Below are 22,500 nucleotides of genomic sequence, written 5' to 3' on the forward strand. Positions count from 1 at the left end.
AAAAATAAAAATTAGTACAGTAATGGCAAGTCAAAAATTGGTGAGGATAAGAGCGGTAATGACCGATCACCACCCGAGCCTAAAGCAAAGTGAGGCTCACAGCACAGGTGTGTGAGTGAAAGGGATAGTTACTATCCCAAACACCACTAAATAGTGGGCAGGTGGTTAACCCTACCTAAAAACTTAATGGCTCGTCATTTAGCTTCACCGAAAGTAATACCACTACGAATAGCATTGGTTTGTATATCGTGACGGAACAAAAAATGAGTTATGAAAGTTGTCAAGACAACGAAGGCAGCAAATAAAACATACCTACTGACATGTGTTTTAAAAAAGTCAAGTTCGCATCAAATAAACATGGGTATCATGATTTCACTTTACTAATTTTCTCACATTCCTTAAAATAAGACCCCATCACCAATCCCCCTTCCTCTAATTAGAAATCAAAAAATTAACTGAACTGTATAAATCCATATCTGTCTGTAGCATGATAGATTTCTAATTCTGGGTCTTCCCAAGGGACGATTACAGCTCCATCCTCGCGACCAAGGTGGTATCTCCCAACGATGGCTGCACGCTCTTCCCGTGCCCGGATGAGCAACTCCTCCTCGCTCAATCCTGAAAAGGTATAAAAACCTGGGAATCACTTACAACATACTGTACTTTAGAAGAATATTTGTGTGCTTGCCCTGAAATAAAGAATCTAAAATATATACTGTACTTTGTTTTATAGAAACATCAAATTAAACTAAGATTTATAAAACAAATGATTAATATGTTAATCCATATCTTTCGTGTTCTGCTATGTCTAAAACCAATGACAAGTTACAATCCAATACACTGCAGCACATTGATGGATGTGGCAAGGTGGAACTAAGGGAAGACGATGCAAGGAATAAAAAAAGATGAAAAAGTTGACTGAGTGGCTGACCTTGCTATGCAGTGGGGCTAATAAGGTTATAAGAACCAGAAAATTTTGCACATAAACATTACTGGATACTCAGCTTTTACACACACCAAAGCTACCCTAATTTGATTTTTAACTTAAATCCAAAAACAAAATTTAGATTTGCAAAATTTGAAAAGAAAAAAATATTAGAACTTTCATAAGTTATAACAATACATATCAAAATCACAAAAATCTGATTAAATAAAAAAAAAAAGAATTTCAATACTATATCCTTTCTAAGTGACCAGAACACATTCAGGTTCCTTGCCAAGGCCCTCTCTCCCCCTTGGCTGCTATACCACGACTCAACTATATACCAAGTGCACATATTACCACTCAGGTCAACAAAATGGCCCAGAAGGGATAAACATAACATGCCAAGATACATTTTCCTAACTTGAAAGTTGACAAGTGAAGATAAACTTACAAAGTATCAAGAGTGAATAAGACAATGGTTTGGAAGTCAAACACACTATGATTACAAGGATCAAGAAACATAGTGGATACAGAATGAAAATGGCTATCAACACAAAAAAAATTGGGAACAAATTTATCTCATACTGTGGCAACAATACGGAGACCAAATCTACAGATATATGTTCCCTATATGCAATATTCACATTTATTTCTTATGGTAGCATCTCCTTTTCATTAACAACAAAAAGGCCACTAGTTATCATCACAAGGGCAATTACCCATAAAATATCAATTTAAGAAATAAAATTACCATACAAAAAGTTTTGAATACTGTACTATATTTCATTACAACCCTTCCACAGGTCTGGAAGCCAAAACAGAAAAGGGTAGTTCCAAGAAACCCTAATGTACAATAATAGATTATTAGAAATCAACAATAATCTCAAGTGAGAAAGAGCAGGGCAAAGTTCCACATAATTTTCCATTTGCTTTCATAAAACTACACAGCTCACAGCATCAAATAGCTTCCCTGAGGATATAATCTTTTTGCGTATTTTTCTGTAGGGCAATAATTAAGGTACTAAGAACTTGTAATAAAAGTTAATATTGCCAAAAAATTATTAAACAGGTTAACTGTTCATGTACATTTTACTGACAAAGAAAGTTAAACCTTCTTGAAGTACTGTACTGTGGTTCTAGTTCTACAACACTCAACAAACGTCATTCAAGTAATTGGAGATACTGTAAATTTGAACTATAGCCATTAATATTTGTTTACTCCTTAAAGAACCTTTAAGATACCAAGAAGCTTATCTTTGTTGTGTCATTATAAATTCTTACATATCAGCTTTTACCCTCACAAGATTAAGACAAAAAATTACTTCTTTCTGCTCTGCTTTCATCCCAATACTTCCACATCTATAGTCTTTCTGATCAAGTAATCCTCATTACTTTTTTTATCATGTGCAGAGCCTCTCAATCTCTAAAATGCTAATCTATCTTCCAGACAATTGACATCATACTCCTCTCATTTCTCATTCTTTAAATGAACATCACACCATACCCTGGCCATGAGTCTTACATTTTAAGGTCAAAGATTTTAAAATTCTCTTCTATTTTCCTTGCCACTCTAAGTTTCTGCAGCACTGAGTATTAAAAGTCCAATAAGCCCCACTGTAAATCTTTGTTTTCTTTACTAAGGGAGATTTTTACTAACCAGTAGACTATTTCCTACACCATTTCATCCCTGCTACTGCTATTCTTCTTTCTTATCGTCAACTGTGCTACTTCATAGTCCAGTATATTCCAAAAAGGTAAATAGATGTAGTAACTCTTCTGAGATATGTTCTTCCTTCACAAGCAGCTCTAAACTCTGATCTCTCCAATTTTTCTTTATAATACTTTGGGCGTAAATAATCTCTTACTTCATCTACATTTTGTATTATTTAGAACCTCTTTTGACACCTATCTGTTACATTAAGTATAGAGTTCATCTCCATGTCTTTCCACAGAAGCCACGTGGTCATTTATGTCCACTTTGTACTTTTTCCTTACCTTTCTCTCCAGTCATCACAAATAGTTTTGCGGATATTGATTTTCAGTGCTTTTTCCCTTCTAAACATTTCTACCATCTCTTCCACAGCTTCTATTAACCCCCTCCCAACGTGGTCAACAGATCCGCTAATCAAGCTACATACGAGATTTGTCGCCATTGGATATACATGCTCACTTGCTCTAAAACAACCTAAATTTCCATGTTTATTTCCTTTACTACTGATTACAAAATAATTTTTTAAAGTTTGCAGTACAATATTTCTATTGTAGTTCACTCTAAACCACCAAAATATTTTTCCACTCTTTGTGAAGTGATTGTAGAATAATTTTTCAGAAATTTGTTTTATATAAATTTTTCTAAATAATGGTAAAGTACTGTGATTTTGTGTGTAAATAAAAACCTCATATTCACTGAAGTGGCTATATTATTTTGTAATAATTCCAAGATAAATAACCGTCGAAAGATTTAAAACTACAATTAGTAATACAGTAATAAGTTTTAACAAGAAATGTCGTCATAGTAGCAAAGGGGTTAACGCTAGATTACATACATAAATTTTTTGCGCCTATAGACCTCATTCTCTTTATTCATCTATAGATTCCTCTCTTACTTTGACACATGACATAGAAGTATGGCATACTCTTAGATGGAAACCATAGCCATTTCAATATCTTCTGATACACCTGTCACTGCCTTCACTACACATTTAAGTGTTGTGATATAAGGAGAGTCTTCCTGGTACCCTCAGCCTTCAAAATGACCACATGACTACTGCATTGTACTTATATCTATGCTATGTAAAATTCCCTTCCAAGATTCATAAATGTGCTAGAGTCTTTTTCTCTTTGGGTGGTCTTTTCCCTGCAATTGCTTCATAATACTGAAGTATACTCTTGTTGTTTGATCTCTGGTACAAGGGAGGAATGCACTGTACATACATTATGAATTATTATTTGCCAAGAAAACTCAGGAGGCCATGCTAATATTTAATTTACTTATGTGCATGAAGTAAGCTCACATGTTTGGTACATTGTACTGCAAATTCCTTATGCAAAATAAAAAATGCTAGGTACCTTTATTGTTATTTCCTGTTCAAGGATTATTCCAAAACTTTAGTTAGAAGAGAAAACTTGTAGATGAAAAGGTCTGAGAACATCCAACGATACCAATTAAATCCAGGACTACCACCATTAAAAAAGATCTATGGTAGTGTCGTAAAAAACACTTTGAAGTTCACGTCAAATTTTTCTTCCACAAGCTAGCTGATTTCAATCAAAACAATTTTTATGTTTAGTCACACAACCAAGTCTTAACATAAAACATCCCTTTAGGAACACAAACAAACAATATTAACCCAATGTAAATAGCTTCGTCATTAAATTGTCATTAAAATAAATCACTGCCCACACACATGCAAATCAAATTTAATTCTAAAAATAATGTATATCTTAAAAAAATTTGAATCAGAACTGTACCATTAAATATGATAATAAAGAAATTAAGATTATAAAATTTGGAGGTAATTTGTATTTTTCCCTAACTATACAAACTTCCAGTTATTTTCCATAGACTAAGAAATCTTCTCCTATGGAAAGAAAGTAGGGTTTGTATACAGTGTAGGAACAAATAAAACACTGTACATATAAAAAAAATAACAAGGTAATCCGGATACTAAGATCACATTCATTATAGTTTATCAAATCCACTGATCCTGGACAATAAAAACAAGAACTTTATAGAGAACTTGGCTAGAATAAATTTTGCATATTGGAATACTAATACCGTACAGTCATTCTTATCGCTATTACGTAGTGTATGTACAATGCTTATTTAAATTTATACACATCATATACAAGTTAGAAAACAAATTGTACCAAAGAATATCAATGGAATATCATGCTAGATTCACTTCTAAACAGAGATAAAATATCTAATACAATATTCAATATAAAAATACTGAACCGGGGTCAAAGAAAATTATTGCAATTTTAATGCCAATAACTAATTCTACACTTGCCTGAGGTTCATATTGTTCCTGTTCTCTCGAAGCTGCTTAAATATCAACTCCTACCCTAAAAACAAAAATTTTCCTATTTTCTTTCCTTGTAACAGCCCTGCCCTTTAAGGATAGAATTAACATCATATGACCGTGTATGGCAATACTACCACATGAGTAAGCCACACCCTTTGTCTTTCAATCTTCAAGTCAGAACTAATTTAGCAATTTCTTGACATCACAAGCCAGTGGTGAGGAGGGGTGGTCATATATATATGAATGCCATGCAAATATTAATTTACTGTAACTAATTTTATCATAAAAATTAAACTTATTGCTACAAACCTTCCCTAGCATTCATATTGCTGACTCCTACATTTAGATGAAGGTCTAAGAAATTTATATCCTTATCCTAAATACGATAGGTACTTTCATTACCAGGGACTCACCTTCAATTAATACTAGTTAATGATAATTCACTGTAAACTATAAGTATGAGTAATGACTTGCGCATCCACACTGAAAACAATAAAACTAAACTCTCCTGAGGAGCTAAAACTTGATATGATATAAGGGAATTTAAAACAAAACCTTTTTCACATAACATAATACTCAAGGAAGAGATTAACCAGCCCAATGAGTCAAACTAGACTCTTACAGATTTGGCCACTTAACTTTAAAACTACAGTATACAGTATTTCTACTATAGAATATTACCTAACATCCTAAAAATTAACACTGAGACTATCAATATTATATCTTAAATCGAACCTTTCAAAATGTCGATTAAAAATAAAATTTAACAACGCTACACCTACCCACAGATAAAACAGCATCCAAGGCTCAAAAATTTTTAAAAAGAAACCACGCTTCTTTTAGAAGATGTTTAGTAAAAACAGACTCAGCATGCAGCGACCTGCTGCCAAAATTCTTTCCAAAAAGAGATTTCAACAGATATTGAGAGAAGTACAGTAGCTGCACTTCTGATATCAGAAACTCCAACTTACAGGCCCTTCATTTGACTTGATTCCAATTCACTGCGATCTTCTGTCTCTAAACTCTTGAGAAAAAAGGACATACAATTTTTCGAAAGAGGAAGGTTTAAAATCCCTACCTCACAAAACAAATTAGGGATACAGTATTTCCCATAATGATTCCAGTTTTGCCTAAACAAAACCTAACGGCGTGCATGGGAGCGCATACAGTACGTCTATTTCCCATTATACTTCCAACTTCTTTCTCCAAAGAAAATATGTGGAAAAATTGAGGTGAAAAGAGAAAATCCTTTTCGCCAACCCAAAAAACAACATTATAAGAAAGAACCCTTGATTCACTTATATATTTAGCTAAAAGAAAAAGAATTTTAGAAACAGTGTTCTAAACCTATTATTTTTCATACTATATTGTACACTCATAAGTGGTTTGGCCTAGAAAAAAAGCTTGTTGCATATGCAGTTGATGCTACTCTCTGCCTCAATTCCATCTCTTGAATGTAGATCTGGGGTTGCTGAATCCCTTAATAGAGATCTATCTGTTTTTAGTGCATGGTGGAAATTAGGGGGCATGAAGTTGAACCCCAACAAAACTCTGTCTGATTATAGGTAGGTTGAGGACAGTGGCTCCTCAATATACAGAACTCTGCATTAATGTTTCTTTAACTCGTAGATTTAAAATTTTAGGCTTGAATCCTTACTGCAAATTTACTTTTGAGAAACATATTCAGACTGTTTCTTCTCCAATTGCTCTAAAAATTGGCTAATCGAGAAAGTCTTTCAAGATTTGCAGTGATGAATCTATTTTGAAGGGATGTTTTAATTCTTTCATCCTGCCTTGTTTCGAGAATTGTTATCCCGTCTGGTCTTCAACTGCTGAATCTCCTCAAAATTTGCTAAGACAAAAATTGTAGTCTATTAAATTTCTTATTCCTGATCTAGATATTAATCTCTGGCATTATTGTTCACTTAGTTCTTTCTGCATGATACCTAAAATCTCCCATAATTCTGACAATGTTTTTTTTATTCCGATCTTCTACTCCTGTACAAAGTACTAAGCATGCAGTTTATTCAAACAGTCATGTCTTCCCCATCATAAGGCTCAACATTATACAGTATTCTAAGTTTTATTCCAGCTGTGACCAGATTATGGGAGTTGAATTGGTAGAATTTAATTAGTTCAAATTTGCAGAGAATGTTGTACAGGCTGTGACATAGGGTAAGTCTCTTAATAGTTTGTATATGACAGAGCTATTATAATGTTACTAATCTTGAGGTAATCATTATTCATTACTTCTCATATAATTAGGCTATTCTATGCAGTTGGGTCCCTTTGGTTTATAACATCCTACTTTTCCAACTAGGGTTGTAGTTTAGCTAGTAATAATAATAAGCGAGATCTTAATAAGAAAAGTCTAACAAAGGTTCAACAAGGACTCTAGAAATATTATAATATCAAATTCCAATAACCAGTTCTGACAAATGGAGGCTTCTCTAAAATATACGACCTGAAAACATCTAATAATCCCAGATGAATATGTAAATTTTACACTAGAGGTTTGAGAAAAGTATTAACCATGAAACTATAACCTTTAATAGCTGCAATACGCAATTTCTCTTCATAAACTAACCAAAAAAAGGTTTGTTACTGAAACATTTCTAGAATTACACAAAAAAATAAACATTTCATTGTATTTGACATATATTAATGGCATACTGTCTTTTGGATTGAAAAGCAATTTAGAGAACCTAGAAAACAATTTTCCTTTACAGAATTCTATGGAAAATCTCCATAGGGAAAGATGAATCTTGTGGGGTTTTGGTGAACTACCTTGGAAAGTGGTTGTCTGAGGAGACTGGTCTTAGAAGGCAATCTCCTTGGACAATTTGACAACAAAGTCCAAAGATTTGTAAAACACTTTCTCCAAGTATCGGGGCCACCAGAGTCCTCTTGCTGTTCAACAAAACCCTGACTTCGTTTAGCACTGCCAAAAACATTGAGAAAGGAGGATATGGATGTAGTTTAGAACCAGATTTGACCTGTTCTATAACTGGCCATCTTCCTTCCAAGATGGATTCAAATCTGGAGAGAAAAATGCCTCTTGTCTTTTTGTTAAGAGGTTTCCCCACCTATTCCAAATCTCTTGACATACTAAAGGATGTAGGGACCATTCATTGTGAAAACTATGTTTCCTGCTTAAACTGATCTGATAATATGTTCAAATTGACTGGAACAGTCATTTTCCAAGATATGAGAGATAACACTATCCAAAACAGGAATTCCAGTTCTGTCATGTCTGAATAAACTGGCATGCAGTTCTCAATCACCACAGATTCACAAGCCTGAGGAGCATTAAGCTTCATTAAGAGTTCCAGGAACTAGACGAGTAATGTTGTTGATTCTTCCTTCAACCAACTCCCTGACATGAAGAAAATCCACCCTTCCTAAGAAGTGTCTACAAAAATATGTCAGGAAACCTTATTTCCAACGACATACAATGAGCTAAACAACAAGGATCGTTACACCATTTCCCCAGTTGCAGTTGGTTTGGATCACAGGGACAAGTCACACCCAGATTGGATGTTTTGTTCCACTAAGAACTGATATAAAACTGGAAAACCCCATTTTCAAGTTACCCATCAAAACGAACTTGTCTAGGGCTGCTATGGTCCTTCGAGTCTTTGTCCACATTTGAAAAGACCACGCTTTCATCTGTTCAAACTTCTACAATAAAAGAATACAAGATTGAATCCTCTGAGAAAAGAATAGCTGTTGCTATTATCATCCACAAATAGAGAACCCTTTAAGAGACTTCATATTGACCAGGACTATCAACCTTAACAATACTGTAAATTGAGATACCAAAGCTCTTGAACTTTTCCAAAGATGGTTTAAAATTACCCAATCGTTCAGATATAACAGTAAACTGATGCCCAGGAACCTCGGCCATTTTGAGAAGGGAGCTATTATCTTATTAGTCCTGAGACCAAAACATAGGTACAGTAAAATCTTTGACAAGTTCATAAACCCAATGTTTCATTGATTCCAGATGAATAGGGATGTGAAAGTAAGTTTCTGTCAAGTCTATCTAAAACAATCAATCTCCTTTCCTTGGTGAGAACTGCATATCTGTTTAGAATATAGACATCTAAAACTGACCTCCAAACCTCTGACACTTTAGGTACAAGGAACAACCTGTTGTAAACCCTGGGAAGGTATCTAAACCCTCCGCTATCAAAATCTTCTCTAGAATTCCTTATTGGCCAGCAATATAACCTTTGACCAACCCTCACAAGACATAGTTAAACCAGAGAAAGATATCCCCTATTATGAGTAATCTGTAGTAATTGATAAGTTTTTTAAGAACTTCCTCACAATATAAAATCATAATCTGGAGCACATTTAAGAGCTGTTGTCTCTAATGTGACAACGATAGAACTGAAAGACAAATGGGGATGACTTACCAAAGTAATAGTATTGCCATACACCAACACATGATCTCAATACTACACAAAAGGAGCAGGGCTATTACAAGAAAACAGAAAACTTTTTACTTTTAGGTAGATGTCAACATTCACAAATTTCAAGAGAAGCAATATGAACGCCAGGGGAGTTTCATAACATGAATTAAATTCTGGAGGATACCAGACAAGATCACAGTGGTATTTCATCTGTTGGGATATTTTATCAAAAGTTAGAATTATGTATAGTTTAAAAAGTTGAGCACATGCACACAAATCCCAGAGGACTCTAGAGAACTGTTGAAAGGGAAAATCAAATTTATACATTAGCATGGACCCATGGACAACAGTTCAAGGAGAGGAATTATACATCAATATAAAATCCTTAACAAAACATTTAAATGAGTGCTCTATTGGATTTCAACTATGCTATATGCAAAGCATTAATTATAAAAAAATAAATAAAATGGAAAGTCTTCCTCCATTATGCCATGCTTTAAAACTCCATAAAGAAAAAGCTCTTATGAAGTAACAGTATTATGCACGTAGGACTGAACTTCTTGCTAGTGATAACAAAATGTCATAAAACCGCACTTAAAACCAAATAGCACATCACTATACTAAAACTTTGGACACTAAAAAAATAAGGTCAATTATCACAAGCACAAGTAGTATACAAGTGATATGAGTTACCCATCAGAGACTGGGAGTCGGGATTGAGCATCTTCCGAATATCCTGATTCATGCGAGCTATAAGAAATTGTAAATATCAATGTCTGCCTTTACTGCCACAATATATGGAGAAAGATATTATAAAATTCTAGCAAATGCATGATTAAGAAATTTAGTTCACAGACCATCAACTCAAGTGTAATTTTCCTGGTTTATAAAATACAATACAGTACAGTACACAAGACCATGATTTTCATTAATAAAGGAATAGTACTACATACAACATTTTTAACCGTTATGTTATATCCTGCTAGGACATGTTACTGATAAATGATTCACAATTCTTGTAAACAATGTTTCAAAAATACCATACAAGATAATTATCCCAAAAGCATTGAGGCCAAAAGCAACATTAAGTATTGAATTTGCACCATATGTCTTTGAAAAATGCACCAAGATAAAGAAACACCAAAATGAACATACAAGCAATTATCTAACATTAAAACCATGATACAAAATAAAACCATCATTTACTCATTGATTACTAAGTAGCAAAACAACCCTTCCACTGGCTGGATGAACTAGAGTTCCATCAATCCTGTTATGTTTCACAACCACACATGCTCTATTTACTCTTAAGACCTTCATGCTATCCCTGCTATTCACACAACTCCCTCCGCACCTCAATGTTTGATAACAATCTAATCATCATTAGAATTCTCAAAATTTTCAACATAAATGGCATGCAGCTTTTCATGCAAGTTATATTTGCATTGTCTCCTTGGCCTATATACCAACAGTACTATATTCTACCACGCTAATTGTTGCCATTTAAGGCGATTGTATAATACCAATATGACATGTGAATATAATAGTGTACTGTACTCTGAATACTAAAATCCAACCAGCTTCACACATTTGTTTAGCCCATGACTTATGAACAGGAGAGGGGGGGGGGGAGGGAGGCGAACCCAATGATCCATCCATCCATCCATATACCAAGGCACTTCCCCCAATTTTGGGGGGTAGCCGACACCAACAATGAAACAAAACAAAAAGGGGACCTCTACTCTCTATGTTCCTTCAGCCTAAATCAGGGCTGAAGGAACATAGAGAGTAGAGGTCCCCAATGATATGACAAAAAAAAATCCAGAAAAGTGAAGCTTAGAGGAATCAGAACATAACATCAGGATGGCCATACTCAATGCTCAAAAAAAAAAAAAAAATAAAGACAGCAAACAAAGCTCTTTCACAACTGTATATCTTCAAGGAAAAACCTGTAGGTTTACTGGAACACTGCCTGTGTCATAGATTTTATAAAGTAAAAACAATAGTAAAATTTTGAGTCGACTATTGGAAGAATTTCAATAAAAAAAAGAAACTTCCACTTTAAAATATAACAACCACCATCAATTTAAACAAAAAATATGTGATCTGATAAAGGATGCCATCTGATTAAGTAAGTCATCATGATACACAGCTGTCACAACTTTGACAGACATGTATTCAATGGTGGTAACTTGAATCTCATGGCACCATGTCCAAGGATTACTGGTGTCTTCTCCAAGTTTCTGGCTGATTATGTGATCCAGCATGAAAACTTGAACTTAAACACTCAAAAGTCATAAGGATATACAGTACAGACTTTTCTCATATGTAAAGTAAGAATGACTAAAATATTACATCATTCATTGGAAAAAAAAAAGGAAAGAAAGGGAACTTGTTTCTTAAGCAATTCTAGTTTAGGTACAAATAAGATCATATTCAAGAGGGTGCCAATCAAACCAACAATTACAGGTTTTCTCCAAGAATGAATTTAAAAGTTTTGAAGATCATTCCAGACTTCTCAGTGAAAGCAGTGCCTGTCATTCCAATGTGGCCATATCTTCCATGGTTTCCATTCCTTCAGCATCTAAGACCAAGGTAACACCCTCTGAGGTCAGCATGACTGTATCAGAGTAGATAGTAGATTGGCCAGGGCACCAGCCACCTGTTGAGATACTACTGCAAGAGACTTATGTGGTCCTTTGACTGGCCAGAGAGTACTATATTGGATCCTTCTCTCTGGTTACTGCTCACTTTCCATTTGCCAACACATAAACCGAATAGTCTGGCCGATTCTTTACAGATTCTCTTCGTACACCTGACAACAACAAGATTACCAAACAATTTTCTTCACCCAAGGGGTTAACTACAGCACTGTAATTGTTCAGTGGCTACATTCCTCTTCTTGGTAAGGGTAGAATTGAGACTTTAGCTATGGTAAGCATTTCTCCTAGGAGAAGGACACTCCAAAATCAAACCATTGTTCTCTAGTCTTGGGTAGTGCCATAACCTCTGTACCATGGTCTTCCACTGTCTAGGGTTAGAGTTCTCTTGCTTGAGGGTGCACTCGGGCACACTATTCTATCTAATTTCTCTTCCTCTTGTTTTGTTAAAGTTTTTTTTTATATTTCAAATAAGATATATCTATTTCAATGTTATTACTGTCCTTATATTTTATTTTTCCCTGTTAACTTTCCTCACTGGGCTATTTTTGCTGTTAGGGCCCCTGGGCTTATAGCATCCTGCTTTTTCAACTATAGTTGTAGATCAGCAAGTAATAATAAATAATTGATAATATTATTAATAATAATATTAATAATAACAACAAAAACAACAACAACAATAACAACAACAACAACAACAACAACAACAACAACAACAACAACAATAATAATAATAATAATAATAATCACATACACATATCAAGGCACTTCCCCCAATTTTGGGGGGTAGCGACATCAAACAAATGAAAAAAAGGAACCTTTCCTCTCTACACTCCTCCCAGTCTGACAAGGGACTCGGCCGAATTCCGCTGGTACTGCTAGGAAGTCAAATTATCTATGCTTCCACCTTTCATTCCAAAAACCTTCGTCTGGATTTTTTCTTCCTTACATATGGAAGATAATTTTCAACCAAAAATGTGACATATCTGAAGATGTCTTCATCCGCCAGACATGCTAGTCGGTGTGAAAGGCAAGGATGGCCTTTAACCCATGAAGGAAAACCCGTCCATATAACGGATGAATTAATTGCCATCGACTTCCAAGCATCTATATTGTGGATGCATTTATCCCTCCTTTCTCCCTCTACATATAGCTTTAGCTCTGCCTTCTATTGATGTCACACGCTACTGTAACCAATCAGTGATTATTTACAAAGCAAAAATTTTATACTTTGAGGCTATGCTGTTTTTCTAGGACTTTTTCCGACTTACATTCTTTAGAAAATTAGCATTATTATAATAAATAGGAATAATAAGTTTTGTAATAATCCAGCTTCAAAGTGATTTTGATTTTTTTTGCAACTGTTATTCCTAAAGACATTTCTTTTGACATCTAAAGTAATTAACAATGTATAAAACAATACATAGTATATTCGAAAAGATCATCTTCCAGTTTCAATGATACCAAATACTTATATATTTGAGTGGAAATAAAATTTAATTTTTTCTCTTTTTTCAATAAATATCAGATGAACTAGGATGTCTGCAATACTGTGGACCGATGCGTCTAAGGGCCGCAGATTCTGAGTGGCACATCAATTAACAAACGTGGCCCATTTCGCCTGGTACACCACGCACGAGGACTTTCGGAGATAACCCGACATCCTGGCAGCAGTCTTATCCGAGAAACATTCCTTCCTTAGCAGGCGCTTGATAGCCTCCACGCGTGTAGCCTCAGACTATGGGGTCTTTCGTGTAGCTTTTGGAAGTGAGGCTGACTTAGTAGGTCTTCTCTTGCCGGAAGGGGCCACGGAGGAAGTGTGGACAGGTCCTGAAGGTCCACGGAGGAAGTGTGGACAGGTCCTGAAGGTCCACGGAGGAAGTGTGGACAGGTCCTGAAGGTCCACGGAGGAAGTGTGGACAGGTCCTGAAGGTCCGCAGACCATTCCCTCTCTGGCCACCAGGGCGGTACCAAAGTCATCTTTGTGGAACTCGATTGTCTTAGCTTGTTGAGTACCTGCCTGGTGATCCCAAAGGAGGGAAAAACATACAGGTCGAGGCCTTCCCACGAGTGCTGGAAGGCGTCTTCGAACGCTGCTGTCGGATCCGGTACTGGGGAACAGAATACGGGAAGCTGTGCATTAAGTCTTGTGGCGAACAGGTCTATCACTGGGGAGCCCCAACGCTGGAGAACTTCTTGTGCCACCTGCGTGTGAAGAGACCATTCTGACCCTACCACCTGACCCGTCCTGCTGAGTCCGTCTGCCAGGACGTTTCTCTTTCCCGGAATGAACCTGGCTGTTAACCTGTTAAGCGTCACCCACGTGATAAACCGTTCACCACGATCTACTCGGTACCGCCTTCAACTGCATATTCCGTTCATGACTTTAATTGCATTTTTCTAGCCATCAGTCTCGTGATATTACGTTTACTCGTATAGTAAGTATAGGATCACCACTTGCAACACTCTCAGCATATGGGGGCTGTAAATAGAAACTTATATGATGTCTGGCAACTATTTTTCTGAAGGTAGCTTGATGTTAGAAAACTGGTTTCCTATCAGTGCGCTTCGGGCGTTCATGCGGAAGTGGTTGTTTGTTGTTCCTTTTGTAATGAACGGTCTAAAGAGGAAGGTTATTTCTTTAAATGAAATAAATGATATTCTTGTTGAGGAATTTGATAATGATAACCTGTTTGATAATGAGAGCACTAGTTTTGAATCCTCCAGTGATGAGTATATTGAAGAAACAAAGTTTTCTTTCGATGCCGAAAGCGAAAATGACTTCTCATTACCAAATGACTGGACAATGAGATTTCACAAAACTACTGGGGGGGGAGAGAGAGAGAGAGAGAGAGAGAGAGAGAGAGAGAGAGAGAGAGAGAGAGAGAGAGAGAGAGCCTTATTGCCTTACCTTATTGCCTTATTTTTTGTTTGGGTTCCCCCAGGTCCCTCAGTGTGAGGCACCTCGTATATCCACCAGAGAGTTGCTAATACATCTTACGGTGTATTTTGCATCTTCCAGTCTTGGATGGTCTGGGATGCATCTTAGGTATTTATCGAGCTGATTTTTAAACGCATCTACGCTCACTCCTGATATGTTTCTTAGATGAGCTGGCAGCACATTAAATAGTCGCTGCATTATCGATGCTGGTGCGTAGTGGATTAATGTCCTGTGCGCCTTTCTCAGTTTACCTGGAATGCTTTTTGGCACTATTAATCTACCTCGGCTTGCTCTTTCTGATACTTTAAGCTCCATGATGTTTTCAGCAATTCCTTCTATTTGCTTCCATGCTTGTATTATCATGTAGCGTTCTCTTCTCCTTTCTAGACTGTATAGTTTTAAAAATTGCAGTCTTTCCCAGTAATCAAGGTCCTTAACTTCTTCTATTCTAGCAGTATAGGACCTTTGTACACTCTCTATTTGCGCAATATCCTTTTGGTAGTGTGGGTACCATATCACATTGCAGTACTCGAGTGTACTACGCACATAAGTTTTGTAAAGCATAATCATGTGTTCAGCTTTTCTTGTTTTAAAGTGTCTGAATAACATTCCCATTTTTGCTTTACATTTAGCCAACAGTGTTGCTATTTGGTCATTGCATAACATATTCCTATTTAAAATTACACCAAGGTCTTTAATTGCTTCCTTGTTTGTGATTGTCTCATTATTAGGTCCCTTGTATGCATACACCATTCCTTCTCTGTTTCCATAATTTATTGATTCGAATTTATCGGAGTTAAATACCATCCTATTTATCTGCGCCCATTCATATATTTTGTTTAGATCTCTTTGTAGTGAGTTCCTATCTTCATCACAAGTAATTTCTCTACTTATTCTTGTGTCATCGGCGAAACTTCTCACTACGGAGTTTTCAACATCACAGTCTATGTCTGAGATCATAATAACAAATAGCAGTGCAGCTAATACCGTACCTTGGGGCACACCAGATATTACCTGGGCTTCATCTGATTTCTCGTCATTTGCAACCACTATCTGTTTTCTGTTTTGCAGGAATTCTTTTACCCATTTTCCTATCTTTCCCACAATATTATGCTTTCTCATTTTTTTCTCCAATATGTTATGGTCTACCTTGTCAAAGGCTTTTGCAAAATCTAGATAGATCACATCTGTGTCTTTTTCATTTATCATATTATTGTATATGTTTTCATAGTGAGCTATCAGTTGGGTCTGTGTACTTTTTCCAGGTACGAAACCGTGTTGACCCATATTAAACAAATTATTTTTGACCAAATGGTTCATTATTTTCTTTTTTATTACCCTCTCATACACTTTCATAATATGTGATGTTAGACTAACAGGTCTATAATTGCTTGCCTCTAGTCTTGATCCACTTTTGAAGATAGGGGTTATATAAGCTAATTTATGTTTAACATATATCTCGCTCATATCTATACTTTGTCTTAGCAGTATTGCAAGTGGCTTCGCGATAGTGTTTGCAGTTTTTTTTAACAAAATCGCTGGAACTCCATCTGGTCCGGCTGCCGATCCATTTTTAATTTCGTTTATAGCCGTGACAATATCTGCTTCATTAATATCTATATCCGTTAGATATTCAACATTTTCTTCTCTCATTTCTGTTTCATTATTCTCATTCGCAATTCTTGGCGTGAACTCACTCTTATATTTTTCTGCTAATATGTTGCATATTTCCTTTTTTTCATTCGTTAGCCGTCCTTCAATTCTTAGAGGGCCTATTTCTATTCTCCTTTTATTCATCTTTTTTGCATAGGAGTAAAGTACTTTGGGGTTTCTTTTTATATTTTGAAGTGTCCTTTCTTCTAAGTCCCTTTTTTCATTTTCTTTCGACTGTATAATCTTTTGTTCTGCATTTTCTATCTTACATTTTATTTCCCTCATTTTCCACACATTTTTTTCTTTTGTAAGATTTTTCTTCCACTTTTTAATTTTCTGAAATAAGATCCTTCTGTCTCTTGGTATGCACGTCTTTTGTTTATTGTTTTTTTTCGGTACATATTTTTCAACAATTTTCTCCAGTATTTTGTACAGTATATCCGTATTTACCTGTATATTATCACTTATAAATAAATTTTTCCATTCTTTATTCAGTTCTTCATTTATTTCTGACCATTTTATATTCTTACTGTAAAAGTTATATTTTCCATATCCTTCCCAAAGTTTTGTGCTTTTATTAATTCTGTGATCACTTGCTTTGGAATGAACTATCAATTCTATGACATTGTGGTCTGAAATTCCCGTGTTATACACTATTATTTCTTTAACATAATTCACCTCATTCACAAATACTAGATCTAGGACATTTTCCTTTCTTGTTGGAATGTGGTTTATTTGTTGCATATTATGTTCTAATAGCATATCTTGAAGCTTTTCAAATTGCCTCTTATCTTCTGCGCTACTATTACTATCTTTTTTATATGTATACATACAACCACTTTCTTCTATCCGTTCTTTCCAATCCACGAAAGGAAAGTTAAAATCTCCGGATAGGAGTATATTCCAGTCTTTATGGTTTCTACATATATCATCTATTTTTTCTATTATTATGTCAAACTCCTTAGTGTTTGGGGGTCTGTAAACTACAATATTCATTAGTTTTTCAAATTCAAATTCTACCGCAATCAATTCACATTCTGTGTTGCTGTATTTTTCACATACTTTTCCTTGATTTATGTCTCTTCCATATATTGCGGCTCCCCCTTGATTCCTATTTTTTCTGTCTGATCTATAAGTTTGGAAACCCTTTATCTGGTCATCACTGCCAGTCTCTTGGGAATACCATGTTTCACTTATATTTAATATATCTATTTTTTCAATTTGGGTTAGTTCTTCTAAGAACTCTATTTTCCTTTTAGAGTTACTCGTGACTAAACCCTGTGCATTCATTACTATTATGGTTTGTGTTTCATCCCCATTATTTAATATTGGTAATAATATGGATTCTCCCATGCTTCCTTCCTGTTCTGATATGATGTTCTTTTCTTCATTTCCCGGAATTCTGCCATTAAAAAATCCAACTTTTCTAATATATTTGCTCTTTCGCCTTCATATTTATTTGTGTGTGTATACCTGCATCTGTCCCCATATCTGCACCAACCCCTGGCATTATAGATGCATTCTTTGTAGTTGGTCTCTAAATGTGCAGGTTTGGGTTGAAAGGCCTCATATCTTGGGGCTCTTGGTTCAAAGCGCGGTATATACACGGCCTGCTTTTTTGTTTCTCTTTTTGTTTCTTTTTTGCTTTCATTTTTCTTTTCAGTTTGCTGAGTTTTCTTACTTTCATTCATGGTTGCAGGATGCATATATCGACATTTTTTGTTGTAAATGCATCCTTTTCCTTCTTTTAGGTTTTTGCATATTTTTGGATGGAGATCTCTGCATTCGTCTCCATATCCGTCTAAATACGCACATTTACCATATATTTCATAATTATGGCATATCTTTGGATGCTTGTAGTAGCATCTTTCGCCAAATCTGCAATTCCCTCTTTTCAGCATATTGCAGACTATATCCTTCTTTTCTATTTTTTCTTGTTCTTGCTCTTCCCTAAAATTATGTAGGTCCGGGTAGAGTCTCTTGGGTCTATTATTTGTTTCCATCTGGTAATTTATTTCTTCATAAGTATGTTGTTGGATGGCATCATAGGTTATATCAATGATTTCTTCTGCATCCTTACACATATCCTGTTCATTGTTCTCTTCTTCTTCTTCTTCTGTTTCTTCTTCTTCCTCTTCTTTATCTTCAACTATTTGCAGATTTAGTCTCGACTTAATTATATTTTCTATCCAGACTAAGCATGTTGAGCAGAATACCTTTGTGTCTTTATTTTTTATTTTTTGCTGTATTTCAGCACATGTGGGATGTGTTGGGACATGACAGGCATCACATTTTCTAATCAATTGTTGAGGATTATTAATGGAATACCATATCTTACATGTATTACACCATTTTGGCATTCTTTTTCCCATTGCATCAATCAGCATATTCACCATATTGGACTTCTTATTGTTCTTTGATGGAATGTGTTGATTGATGTAGACTTTCTTTATAAGTCTCTTTAACACTTGGATTTTCTTTGGAATTTCTTCTATTATTTTGCTGATGTTTTCCGCAGATTTGCTCCAGTTTATTGGATCATATTGTTTTAATATGTCTGCGAATATTTTTCCGTCACATTGGTTGACGTTACTAGTGACCTCTGTTATCAGACGGACGAGCTCCTGTTTCGCCAACTCATGGAATTTATTTTTGCTGAGTCCAGCGATGTCTCTCCAAGCCTTGCCCGTGTTGTACATAGCCATCTTGATTAGATTTTTAGTAATTCACAAGATAACTATTCTATGCCGACGTTTTATCCCACTTCTCCGACCTCAAACTAATCACACACACAGAGAGAGAGAGAGCGCGCGAGAGCGCGAGAGAGCGAGAGAGCGAGAGAGCGAGAGAGAGAGAGAGAGAGAGAGAGAGAGAGAGAGAGAGAGAGAGAGAGAGAGACTTATCCCTTTGCTTTTGTTGCTTATCCAGGCGTAAGAATATTCAGTATTATGTAGCAATTTGACGTGAAATAATACTAGTATTATTTATTTTTTTACTCTACCATGTAATTAATATCCCTACTTTTAACTATGAATACGAATTATCAGCATAAAGAAATGATACTAACTTTTAAAAATTATCATTAGTGAAATGACCGCTCAGGGCAAAAAAAGCGTGATGGTACGTTAGCGGCAACCTGGTCCAGGGGGGACGCTTAACAGGTTAACAGATTGTGGTTCCTTTTGGTCCATTGCAGGATCTGAGCCGTGAGGTCGCACAGTTCCCTCGACCTTAGGCCTCCCTGCGTCTTGATATACGCCACCACCGTGGCGTTGTCGCACATGAGTGCCACTGAGTTTCCCCGAAAGAGACGGGTGAATGTGGCTAGGGCCTTTTGTACCGCCATGAGCTCTAGAAGATAGATGTGCCGGGTCTTTTCCTCCACTGACCATTTCCCCTCTACTGTTTCTTCAAGGAGATGAGCTCCCCACCCCTCTTTCGATGCGTCTGTGAAGATCAGCATCTCCGGAGGAGCGGAGGCAAACAGGATTCCCTTCAGCATGTGTTTCCTGTCGGACTACCAGAGGAGCGTGTCTTTGGAGGACGGGGACACCTTGACGATCTTCTGCAGGGACTCCTCCACTGATCAGAGATCCTTCAGGTTCCACTGGATTGATCTTAGCTTGAGCCTGCCTTGAGGAACCAACTTCCCCAAGGAGATCAGGTGGCCCACTAGTCTCTGCCAATCCTTGGCGCTCACTGGGGTGCCAGCTAGAAATGGGCGAATCACCTGGTCTAGGTTGTCCAGCCTGTCCTGGGAAGGGAAGGCTCTCGTCAGCTGGGAGTCTGGGACCATCCACAGGTACGTCATCCTGTTGGTGGGGACTAACTGGGACTTCTCGAGGTTGAGCGTAATCCCAAGCTCCTTGCAGAACTGCAGCAGAAGGGTTCCTTGATTCTTTAGGTCTGCCTCTGAGGCTGAAAGCAGCAGCCAGTCGTCGAGGTACCTGATCAGCCTGATGCCCTGTTTGTGTGCCCAGACTGAGACCAGGGTGAACACCCTCGTGAACACTTGTGGAGCCATCGACAGACAGAAGCAGAGGGTCTTGAACTGAAGGGTCTGAGAACCCCACCTTACCCTGAGGAACTTCCTGCTGGAGGGGTGAACGGGGATCTGAAAATAAGCATCCTTGAGATCCAGGGACATCATGAAATCCCCTTCTCTCAAGGCCGCCAAGACCGACTTCGGCGTGTCCATCTTGAAGGGGGTCTTCTTGATGAACTTGTTCAGAGCCGAGAGGTTGATGACTGGCCTCCAACCTCCCGTCACTTTCTCCACCAGGAAGAGCCTGCTGTAGAAACCCGGAGAAGGATCGTGAACGGGCTGTAGGGCTCCCTTGCTTAATATGGCTTACACTTCTGCTTGCAGGGCTGCTCTCTTCTCCGTGTCTTTGGGTGCCAGCCAGTCCGCCCGATATTCGGGGATTAACGGGGGCAGTTCTGACAGGAAGGGGATCCTGTATCCCTCCCTGAGGACTGTCACCATCCATGGATCCACTTTGTTGTCCCGCCATACTTGCCAATACTGTTTGAGACATCCCACCCCCTGAGGCGTGGAAAGGTGTAGGGGGCCTCTCTCCCTATCTTCTTCTAGGGAGACAGTTGGAGCGGCCTCTCCTTGACCCTGCATACTTAGGTCTAAAGGAGGCCTGAGGTTGGGCACCACTCCTTCTGGAGGGCCGTGGGATTGGTGCCAGGAAGAGGTGGAAGCCTCCTGCCTAGCCGGGACTTAGGCGGGTAGGCCCCATCTATTGGCACTCTTCTAATCGAGGGCCGCCTTGTAACTTGTAGCCTGGGTTCGGCTGTACTCTTCAGCTTCCCGACCATCTCTACTGTCTCTGCTACTCCCTGAAGGGGGAACACTGTCTTGCACCAGACAGGGGAGTTTCTCAAGAACTTTGCTTCCCTCTCGCGGAGCCTACGGGGTAACCTGTTCAACACTGTGTCCCTTCTCCTCAGGACCCAGTTAGCTGTCTGGATAAGGGACTGTAAAGTGAGGAACTTTATCGCCTTGCCCCCCGATCGGATTAGTTCCTGCAACAGAGCCTGATTTTCTGGCACCGACAGGTCATGCGCCAGCTGGAAACCCGCTAGGGTGCAAGCCCACCAGTCCAACCAAGAGGTTACGTTGACGATTTCTTGCGAGGTGTCTTCCAACATGGCGGCCTCCGCTTGCGAGAAGACCACCGGCGCATTCAGGCTTCGTTCATCGGTGATGCCCTGGTTCAGGGTAGCGACCGCCTCATCCAGCGTGCGGGGCCCTGAGTGCCGCCCGTCTGGCACATAGAATTTCTTCTGGGTTCTACGGCCCAGCAGAAGCTTGAAGGAACCCTGTGCTCTCAACGAGTTTTTCCGGCCTGACACGAAACGATCAACATGTTCCATCCCCAGGGCAACGTTGGGCGCTAAAGGTAGGGTCAAGGATGGTTTCTGCTGAACAGGGTTATCCACCATCCTGCCCAGATCTGACAACCAAGCTTATTCCAACGCTGGCTGAGGCTCGTCCAGCCTATGGCGGTTTCGAATAAGGGCCAGCACTTTCCAGTAGGATGAGACCTCGTCCGGAGAGCACTCTCCTGTGCCCAACAGGTCTTCCATTATCTGCCCCTTCGAGTCGGAAGCTTTATCGAACACGGAGGGATCCGTGGGAGCAGAGGCATCCCTCCCCTCCTGGCAGGTTGATGGAGCGGGTGCCTCAGCCGCGGGTAGAGCCGCCAGGGCGGGGGTAGCCGTCATGGGTCTACTCCCTCCCGGGGGAACCCGGATGGCGCTGGTTAATGGTCGCGGCAGCAGCGCGCTCCGAAACTTGGCCGGAGCCGCTGCGACGAAATGGCTGGGAGCTGAGCTGCTGGGTCCTACCCGCGGAAGGTCCAGT

At 38.1% G+C, this 22,500-nt stretch overlaps 1 protein-coding gene across 3 annotated transcripts in view; it reads right to left on the minus strand.

The window, feature by feature from the left end:
- LOC137631140 (USP6 N-terminal-like protein) overlaps nucleotides 1-22,500 on the minus strand; it is a 268,611-nt gene that overhangs the window by 169,301 nt on the left and 76,810 nt on the right. Inside the window, exons 3-4 of one of the 3 annotated variants that reach the window (XM_068362814.1) lie at nucleotides 10,065-10,121; nucleotides 462-618 (exon numbers count right to left, since the gene is read on the minus strand). In XM_068362814.1, coding sequence (XP_068218915.1) covers nucleotides 462-618; nucleotides 10,065-10,121 — 214 coding nt within the window. Of the gene's footprint in view, nucleotides 1-461; nucleotides 637-10,064; nucleotides 10,122-22,500 lie in introns of all 3 variants that reach the window. The other 2 variants (XM_068362816.1, XM_068362815.1) reach the window with 2 other exon arrangements.

This window comes from Palaemon carinicauda, chromosome 39 (assembly GCF_036898095.1).
Source record: "Palaemon carinicauda isolate YSFRI2023 chromosome 39, ASM3689809v2, whole genome shotgun sequence".
Lineage (NCBI taxonomy): Eukaryota > Metazoa > Arthropoda > Malacostraca > Decapoda > Palaemonidae > Palaemon > Palaemon carinicauda.